This window comes from Fistularia commersonii, chromosome 14 (genome assembly GCF_037954325.1).
Source record: "Fistularia commersonii isolate RoL2024-O1a breed Wild chromosome 14, RoL_Fcom_v1.0, whole genome shotgun sequence".
Classification (NCBI taxonomy): domain Eukaryota; kingdom Metazoa; phylum Chordata; class Actinopteri; order Syngnathiformes; family Fistulariidae; genus Fistularia; species Fistularia commersonii.
The window spans coordinates 10,701,178-10,711,883 of record NC_141297.1 but is presented as its reverse complement, the minus strand read 5'-3'; the positions used below and the strand labels follow the sequence as shown (position 1 = coordinate 10,711,883).

Here is a 10,706-nt window from a genome sequence, read left to right as displayed (position 1 = left end):
TACCAACCCCCTTTCCAGTGTGAGAGCAAAGATAGCCAGCATTTTAGCAGAATGTAGAAATATTCAGAGTAACAACCGTAAACTACTCCAATGAAAACTTGTGAATAGGACATAAATATTGCCTGCATATCAGATAATCCTTCATTTGTCCAAATGTTGCAGAATTGCCCAAATTCCAAAGCAATACGGGAAAATTCAAATAAGTCAGATATCCACTTTCAACATTGCAGATAAGTGCATGTTAGATTGAATAGTAAGAGTCAGTCATATGAAAAGGAAATGGTCTTTATTAAGAATATATTTTGTAATTGAACATTTAAAAATGTTACACTAAATATACTAAATTAAATTTTATAATTTACACTCAAACAGGGCACAATCTAAACAAATAGCATCAGCTGAAAATCAGTAGTAAAACTTTTACATTCACTAAGAAGTTAATCTATAAGTTCACAGTAAAACTTAATGAATATATTAGAAGTCCGATTGAAGAAACATACATACACCAATTATATGTTTCAAGTTTGTCTTTCAAACCATGAAAAAAAAAATCTGGTCAAAATTTACATGGACCATCAACACTTTATCACTCTGAATCCTTTTAAACAAGAGCTTGATGAGTGCATCCTCAAATTACCATAGAACGGCCAATTCCACAAACTGCTGTATTTGTGATAAAATTAGGACATTCTAGGTTGGACTTTTTGTCTGAAGCACAATGTGCTGGCCCAGTTAGTCCTGTCTCAGTCCCATTGGTGATAGAAAAACGCCACTGTGGTATATGAAACAATAGAGAAAAACAAACCATTTGGTGTCGTATTGTTTTGGTTCATGTGTGACAGTCAAATCATATCCTTTAAGAAAAAATGTGCGATTACAAAAAGTACAATAAGTACTCGATTTAAGTAGTTTTACAGTACCTTGCTGTTAGAGCATTCTTATAAAGTCCAGTAGGAATTGGCTATTTTTAATACAAGACGTGTTATTTTTATTTAGATTAGCTTCACATCAATTTATAAAAAGGAACAAAAAAAGAAAACCATGTCTTGCAAACATTCTCTAACTCAACAATACTGCTTGTAATATTTTTCATTTTTTTCATCTTATATATAATTTTTTTTACCATTCACAGGTGAAATGTGTAGGAAACATAGGAAAATGTACTGACTCACTGTAACATGACATTCAGTGTTCTACAAGAAATATGTATTCACTTGATGTCCTGCCCGAATTTAAAACACATGTTGGTAAATAGAAATGTCCTCTGAGCCAGTCTTTGATAAGTGATCTGAGGTGGATCGCAATGGACACTGTGTGTGTGTGTATGTATGTGGCCAAGAGAAGGTATCTTGCTTTTCCTATCCTGAAAAGTAGTTTGTGGGAACAAATGGCATCTTGCTGACAGTGGCAGGTACTGCTTTCTTCCTGACCTCCACCTGAATCGCTGTTCCCATCTTAGCAAATGCAGCATCCACATAGCCCATTGCTATGTTCTTTTTCAGACAGGGGGATGGACAGCCACTTGTCACCTCACCTTAATAAAAAGAGAAAGACATTTGTTTTATCAGATAAAAATTAAAACAGCCTGTCTTGTATGAGTACAATACAATCCAGACAGAAGTAAATAAAAGCTGTGGAGAAATATGAAGTCTGTATCCTTATATCTATTTATTTGTCAGGTATTTCAAACTTTCTGACCTATGACCTTTCCATCAGGGCTGAGTATAGGAGTGTGTTGTCTGACAGGGGGGCCAACCGACAGGAGACCAACTCTCTTCTTGGCTGTCTTGGCTTTAATTTGAGGTATGATGATATCAGCACCTGGGAAACCCTTGGTCTGGCGCCGACGCTTTCCTGCATAAAAAGACAAAAGATGGGGATCAGCACCTCAAGATGATAATTCCAGGTTCAAGTTCTCTGGACTTTTTGCAGTCTCTAGAGTTGGGGTACATCTTAAGATGAAGCGTAAGATAAACTTCTATCAAAAACTAAACAAAGAAAAGCTTAAAACAATTTTTTCTTTATCCTGTTGGTCCTGTTAAAATTGTCTTGGTAATTAGTTATCCCTTTTTTATATTTCTTAATAAATCAGGGTTTGTTTTAGTCACAACTGAAATCCAAGAAATTAACTAAACCAGTAGTTTGGTAGTCTCCGAACATAAATTGGATTTAAGAAAATAAATGTTGTCATTTGATTTAATTAAAGCATCACCTATTGTCCAGACTAAAGTGGCTTCCACAGGCGTGGTGGTCTCGTCTATATCGTTGCCATAGAGACAAAGCCCCGCCTCCAGTCGCAGACTGTCCCTGGCACCCAAACCAGCCAGCTTCACCTCACTGTTTGCCAGCAATTTCTCTGTCAACTCCACCACTCTAGATTGAGGAACAGAGATCTACAGAAAAAAAACACAGATGAGTCTGCTCTGTATTCCACACCTCTAAATTGCAGATTTTTACTTGCTTAGGAAACCGAAAAAAAATTATTATTTATCAGTAATAGACAAGTAATGATAGTTTATTTTATTATAAATCAAACTGAGCCTCTTAGATATTTGTAGTATATAAAGACAGTGTCAGGTTGGTTTGAAGGACAGGTAAATAAATTGAATAGTTGACATAAAAAAGCAACTAAGGGAGCAGCAGATACAAACAATCCCTCCTTGTGACTGACATACTGGCAGCGTAATGCCACTTTCTGCTGAAATCAGACTTTATTAGTAACAGCACTAGCAGCAATATTATACTTCAGTGGTCTACTTATATTTACCCGGTATACATTAAACCAGAACATTTTGCTCACAGATATCTTCTATACTTATATAACATTTTATTATTCTTAGTCTTATTTAACATATTTCCCTCTTTTAATATACCAACTCCCACTCAAGTTGTATCGCCTTTTACATACCGCATATTCTTTCTTTAATGGGGTTTATTCTTGTTTCTTTCGGCCACTGGTATGTCCGCAAATGAAGATATCCTTTTGTCATTTATTGTTACCAGTATCCCATAATTATTCTAAAAATATTGACAATAGCATTGTTTTCACTTTTTCCCAAAATTGGATGAATAAACAGTGCAGGATGAATTTGATTGATTTAGATATCTTAATTTTTGTAATGTCAGAAAACAGTAACTGACCGCAAGGCTGTCTTCTTTAGGAATGCCTTCATCACACAGACACAGTAAAATAAATGAAGGCATGGAAGCTGCTGTTGTATATCTCCATTCTGACAACTTGTACAATGCTCGAATAGAAGGCATATTTTGTGTAAAACTGTAAAGGGCGTTTAAAATATATTTTGAAGCCATTGAAGAATGAAAATATCCTTCAACATTCACAATTACAGCAATGAGATGCTACTAGTAAAATTATAGCTTGATGTAATAAGATATAGGACAGACATAAATGTTTACCTCAACCCCATCCTCTCCAGTATATCCACAGCGAGTGACCCTGCAACCAGGGATCCCAAACACAGAAGCCAGAGTGGAGGTCATGAAGGTCAGTTTACTAAGATCATCTGTTAGCCCTTCTTGGAGTACCCGGGACATGGCTGGACCTGACGATACATCATATATAAATTGTTCAAATGCAACAATGTGGGTGTCTGTCACAGATGGTCAGATACGCCAAAGTGTATTGATATAAAGGAGGGAAAAGAGGCAGTAAAAGCAAGATGAGACAGTGAGGCAAAGATGTATCAGAGGAAAAGAAAAACAGAAAGGAGTTGATGGAAAACCCACTTATGTCCACAGTGGGAAATTACCATTTTCTGGGCTTACCTGACTGAGCACAAATCTAAAGATAGTTTTGAAACAGGTCATGTCGTGTTGGAGAATAATGTGTTTTCTTCAATTCGCAGTTTGTATACATTTTTTTGGGGGGGCTGAGATTTCCAAAATATGTCCAAAAGGCATTGAAGAGTTGAAAGAAAATAACCCAAATAAAGAAAAATGTCTGTAGAGTTTAGTCTGTACATAATGTACATAATCTTTATAGATCAAAGTTATATTGATGCGCTTAAGTTTTATTTAGCAGCGGCAGCAGCTCTATCTCTGACTAATATGTACAAAATGACTATGAGCCTTTTAAAATGACAATTATAATCAACACACAGCATTTTTTTTATTTTTCACAAACTGTAAATAAAAATATGTTGATAGTGCAATATAGAAGACCATGCCCAAGGTATTTATTTCTAGACCAAACTGAACAAGCGCTTGTATCTCAGAATAGTATCTTACCTTGCAGAGCAATCAGTGCTTCATCCAGAAACTCCAGGTCCACATCAAAGCCTGCTGCCTTGAACTCTGCCTGTCTGGCCTACAAGAAATAAAAACACAAATACATATCAAGCACTTGCCATCAACCTGACCCTCACTCTGTCAACACGCCCTCTGTAGTCACCTTCATGTGAGCTGAGTCCTTGTCTGCACAGCCAGCATTGGAAACCACATAGAGGTAGCTCTGGTCTGTCTTTGTTACTATGAGATCATCAATGATGCCTCCTTTTTCATTGGTGAAGAGGGTCAATGTGCCCTAAAGGAGAGGAGAGGAAAGGGTAGTGCTTTATGATCAAGCTTTTTGGTGCTTTGCACCAGAATTTTTAGCCGCCATGTGATTATGCCATCTTTCACGATGGCTTCAGTCACACGGTCTTAGAACAAACTAACTGAGCTTATTATTTAATTTGAAAAAATGGTGAATCGTGGTCAGAGTTGTAATAACAACCATTGCCACTGTGAGAAGGGTCAACGCCAACAACCTGGCCCTTTCATGTGGTTTGCTTTCCCTGTAGGTTCTCTTGCCCCCTCCAACACAACAAAAACTTTCATTAGGTTAATGACCCCAAATTGTTTATTATATTGAATGTGACTGAATTGTGATATATGCTGATATTTGACTTTGTGATTGACTGTTGACCCAGGAAGGTTAAACTGCTCCTTTCACCCAGTATCATCTTAGATTTGCTCCAGCCCCCCGGCACCCCTATATGCATGAGAAGTTGAATAGATAATGATTGAATGACAATTTGTGAATGTATCAGTGTTTTCATGTTTAAAAAGTGTAGAAAATTAGACCTTTAAAAAAATTCAGCTAAATACGAAACAATAACTGTCATATGTTATTAGAGAAATTGTAGACATAAAAATCCTGAAGAATATGTGATTAAATTTAACAACATATAACATGGTTTGGAAATGAAACATACTTACAAACATAAAAAACATACAAACATGCTCATATTTTAAAAACAAACATATGCTTTTTGATGAAACCACATAATGGTCATTTGCAATGAAAATTCAGAATGTTGGTCAGGATGAAGAAATCAGCAGCCTACGTCAGTCCAAATTTATCAAATACATAACAACACAATAAGATATCAAAACAGATGTTGGGACTCATGCATCGGCATGTTGAGAATAGGGAGTGATTTTATGAGCAAATACATGGCTTGAACCACTTTGCTGACCAAACCACAATGACTAAATTAAACACCCTTGCTAGCTGAGGAATTACCCTTGAAAAAGAAAACACAATACTTGATTAAAATAAACCAAAAGATGCAATAGTAGTAGCAGAAGTGGCACTAACAGTTGTAGTAGTGTTAGCTAAACTGATGAGGACAAATTAAATTGTTTAAATGCAGCAGAATGTAATTTCTGTTTAAGGTCAATGAAATTCAGGAATTGTTTACAACTGAATTTGAGTTTGGTAATCTATAATAAACAGAAGTCAGTTCAATTTCCAGAAAAGGAAAAGTGGGGGCCCTGAAGACCAGTTGAAGCACTACAATAACTACCAGTAGTATACATGACAAGGAGTGAGAAAGTAGAGGACGTACCCTGGTATGGTTAAGAACAATCCAAAAGCCAGAGTTTTATTATGGACAGGGATAAAAGTGATCAAGAGGTAACATTTAACCGACATTTGATAGCCAGGTTTCTAAAAGGTTTCTATGAAAATGTTGAAATAATCCTTCACCCACCTGGTTGTCCTTAAGTTCAGCGATATCTGCAACCACCAGAGACTCCATAAATTTCACTCTGTCTCTTCCATGAACTTTGGTCTGATGGAGGCAAAATCAAAATTTAGTTAGACATGAGTTTCTTATGTTGTGTCTTCCGTTCAAATATAGTTCTACAATGTGATATCACTTACATATATGTTAATCTGCTTATCTCTGCAAGTCCAGGTATGACTTTGACCATGAGGTGTGTGCATGTGTGATGTTCTTACCTGGAGCATGTGACTGACATCAAAGATGGAGCAGTGCTCTCTTGTGTGCATGTGTGAGGCAATGTGACTGTCTTTGTACTGGACAGGCATACTCCAGCCTGCAAACTCCACCATCTTTCCCCCGTGCTCCTGGTGGAAGTCATACAATGTCGTCCTTCTCAAGGCACCCTGAGAAGGATTGAAATAAAAAGATAAATTAAATAAATAAATAAAAACCCTTGGCTAAGAATAAAAAAGGAGCATGTGTTTTTCAAGATGAAGAATTTAGTTCATCTTATAGCAACTGTTGAATAGAATAAAATATCGCAACAATCATAGACTACAATATCGAAGTGATATAAAAAGACACTGTGTTCTGAATGAAGTTACAATGGTCAGATGAAGATTGCCACATAAATCAACCCAACTTTAGGGTATCTGAATTTTTTCATCTTTGATGACATAATCCCAATCCAAGAACATTAATGTTATGTAAGCATAGCCTTCCTCTTTTTGGAGTACTTCAACGGTCTGAAAATCTAGCCTTTGCTGACATCAAGTGGTGTATTCAGACATGCAGCAGTTTGAATTGAGGTGAACTCCAGGATTGCTAAATGAATCAACGTCAACGCCCAATTTTAAGCACTTATAATCACACTTTGCGGTGGATGATTTTATTTAAATATATAGACTTTTGAAAGGTGGTAATATTGATTTTTATACCCAAAAAATTACTACAATTTTTTTATATCTTGATGGTTACCATCTAGTACATTCCAGAAAAAAGGATACAAAAAAATAGCAATAACTGTCCATTAAAAGGAACATCAAGAATCATAATCAAGCTACTTTTTAACTTCTGAAATTTGTTTTGCAAGTAATTATCTAAGATCAAGAAATATTCAGAAAATAACTGAGAAAGTCTCAACAAAAATACCAAAATAGTAAATAGTTCCCTCTAAAACCTCTCATTCTACTAAACACACAAATTTAATGACATAAATATATTGTAAACATTTGGGTTTATATCTATACTGGAAAAAAAATTGTGTAAAATAGAACTACCATGTTATTTTTTCTGAGTTGAATAGCTCATGTTAAGATCCTCTTCAGGCATGCAATAAATCCTCTAAAATTCTGAAATGAACAATATGTCATGTCAATGATTGTTTTAGCCAAAACATGTTAAATTTACCAAAGAATAAATGGATGTGTAAGAACTTTTCATTTCACTAACTGCTTGCCAGGATGCATTGTACTTCAAGTTTCCTCATCAAACCAATGATAGCTGAATAGTAGACCAAGACTGGCTTCAAAATGTTTGCAATGCCAGAGATCGTTCTATTGTACACCCTCCAAAATTGACATTTTGCAAATACTCATAAAGAATATTTGAGTTCATTATCCAGCACAGTTAACTGTTGCTTTCGTCAAGCATTATCTTTACATTGAGATTGTGTTTGCTTCATTGTTAGATTCATTCTGCCCTAACCTTTGAACCCGCCAAGATGGGGGCTTATCAGTGCAGCAGGAGTGCATTATGGGAAAGAGCGACTCTGTACTTTATGTAAGGTTCAAATGCTGTTTGAAAGTTAGTTATTATCCTGAATGAATAGAGAAATAATTGTGTAGAACAGACTATACCCAACTACTTGATGGAGAACTTCAGCTTTTCTGTCTCTTTCCCCAGGTTCAATAAAACCCAGAGAATTCCCAGCATAATAGCTTTATGTTAGTAGTTTTGTTATTTTTTCCGTAAAATGTAATACAGTGCGTGCATTTAGACAGACACAGAATTGTAATCCCTCTGAGAAGCCTCACATGAAACTTAAATCAGTCACTCGTGCTTTTGATAGAATGACCCATTCCAGCTCAGTGGAGAGAGGCAGGAAATGAAGGTCTCCTTGCACAGATGTGCATTACGTCTGCATGAACTCACTGCACATCTGATGTCTTGCATGTATGTTTATAGATAATTTTACCTTTTTTGATGTTTAGCTCCTTTTCTTTCTCAAAATTCATGACGGGATCTCCTGGGATGAACACCACATTTAATCTAATAATTAGTAACATTAATACTTCTGGAACATATCACTTCAATGGTTGTAGTTGTGGTGCGGTTGTTGGACAACTATTAAGTTGACAGCTGGAGAGAGACGGATTTCTTCAGCAGTCTTTAGTATCCACAGATACACAACAATAACCCTTACTTCCTTGTTACTAACCGCATGGCAATGAACTGACCAATCAGAAGCGGAGAAACTCACACCCGGGGAAATGGGTGTGAAAATCACACTTATAACTCTGCTGTAAATATCTGAACAGGAAAATATGTATCTGATAATCAGCAACATGAGTGTGCTAACAGTAAACTATATAAACATTGCAAATTGCTTATTAATCAAATTAATAGCAATATATGAATTCAATTCACTTGTAAAGCTTACAACTCTGGTGATAATTCATCTGCTATCCGAGTGGGGTATGAAAACGGCTATTCAATTTGCTTTTTGTAGATTTCAAATGAACGTCTTGAAATAATATAAAACAGATTGGGAACACTGCTCTGGATGCATTGGCACTACAATCCACTCACCTCTCCACTTGCAGCAAGTCTCTGCTGCTGTTTCCTCCCTGTACGTCCAGCAACTCGAAGCAAACCATCCCTGGTAGCCCGGAGACCCAGCGCCGATCCTCCGGCTCCGGCTCCGGCTCCAGTCAACAACCGAGCCCACATCGTCCCCTCTAAAGCACGCAGAAGTCTCAAACTCACTCGGTGTTCCCAGGAGAAAGTTAGCACTTCCGCTGTGGTGCTAAACTGTCTGAACTCCACACTCTGGAATAACTGCTTTCTTGGCAAAAACACGAGAGCGAGAGCAAAGGCCGGTGGGAAGTGTAGTATCTCTCCGATTGCTCTGCGGGAGTTCATTGAGACTTTGGTTTCTTCAGTGACACGTCGGATCATACTTATTTTACATTGTTAACATCTCTTGTTTTGTATGAGGTTGCGTTTTATTTTTTCATTTAAACTGCTTTATAAACAAAGTTGGTTAATTGATTAACCAAGTCTAAATATTATGGGAAGAATCAGAATCACTTTATTCACCGAATGAATTTGTCTAGCCCTAAAAGCGCTCTATAGCAGTAAGTTTAAAAATGAGGAAAATAAGTAATGAAAAAAAGAAAAAGTTAACTTAGTAATAAAATAAAACTTGAACTCGTCTCTTTACCTCTTTTCCACACTCTCCGTTGCTCTAGACTGTTGACCCCAAGTACCTGAAATCCTCCAACTTCTTGATCTCCACACCCTGTAGCCTCACCGTTCTATCCGAGTTCCTCTCATTCACACACATAAACTCTATCTTGCAGCGACTAACTTTCATTCCTCTCCTTTCCAGTGCATACCTCCACCTCTCTAGATTTTCCTCAACCTGTTCTCTGCTCTCACTGCCAATCACAATGTCATCTGCAAACATCATGGTCCATGGAGATTCCTGTCTAACCTCATCTGTCAGCCTGTTCATCACCATTGTAAACAAGAAGGTTTTGATAAGATAAGATAAGATAAGATAAGATAAGATAAGATAAGATAAGATAGACTTTATTGATCCAATGATGGGGAAAAGAAGAGAAGAAATGTGTGCAAGCAGGTTGAAATGGGTGAAGAAAAGAATTGCGTGTGATGTGTGATAAAAGAGTATCACTCAGGATGAAAGGGATGGTTGTATGGTTTAGAGACAGCAGCACTGAGGAAAAGACAGGAAGGAGAATTTGAGGTAGCAGGGATGAAAATGTTGAGGTTCTCTGGGAGTGACAAGGATGATTGAATCAGGAATGATTATCGTAAAATGGCTGCTCTAGTAACTCATTGGAGGATGACCGAATCAGACTCACAAATCATAACAAAGATCAGGACTCAATCAGGAATCACATTCAGCTTTGCATTAAAAACATTGGACTGCAGCTGGATCCTTTTCCACTGCCTGCTTTCATAAACCTGGTTTCATCTAATTTCTATCTAAAGCCTCAGCGGATGGATACCTTAACAAGGAATATTTTTATTAATTCAATATTTTGTCAAGTGGAGTATTGATCCCAGTTAGCAATAAAAGGAAACAACAACATTTATCGCTCAAATCAATTCATCCACCAATCAAGTATTCTATTAAAACATCAGATTGTCTTAATTAATATTGTTTTAATTTGATTGATAATATGAAATCTGAAAGTCTATGCATATGTTTTGGGCTTACATGACTTGTATAAAGATTTTACACATCATGGTATTTGTTTATGTTTGTTAAATTCTGTCTACCCCTGCCCCCCTCCATTGCCCAGCATTCAAATGACTGACTCATCCTTTGTCCAAAGAAAAGGCTAATAATACCTCTGAGTCCCCCCTGCTATTTTTGGCCTGCAGGATTTGGCAAGTGCATATTTAGAGGGGGGTAATGGTGCTCAATACACGTCTGTAGCTATC

General features: G+C 36.8%; 1 protein-coding gene across 1 annotated transcript; it reads right to left on the bottom strand.

The window, feature by feature from the left end:
- Positions 1-269: 269 nt before the first annotated feature.
- On the bottom strand, positions 270-9,095 carry amt (aminomethyltransferase). Its single transcript, XM_086159488.1, has 9 exons — positions 8,823-9,095; positions 6,248-6,415; positions 5,997-6,077; positions 4,412-4,543; positions 4,249-4,327; positions 3,418-3,563; positions 2,213-2,393; positions 1,699-1,854; positions 270-1,534 (listed from the first exon to the last, which is right to left on the bottom strand). The coding sequence occupies exons 1-9, from the start codon at positions 8,961-8,963 to the stop codon at positions 1,359-1,361; spliced, it is 1,260 nt and encodes a 419-aa protein (XP_086015614.1). The 5' UTR covers positions 8,964-9,095; the 3' UTR covers positions 270-1,358.
- Positions 9,096-10,706: the final 1,611 nt, after the last annotated feature.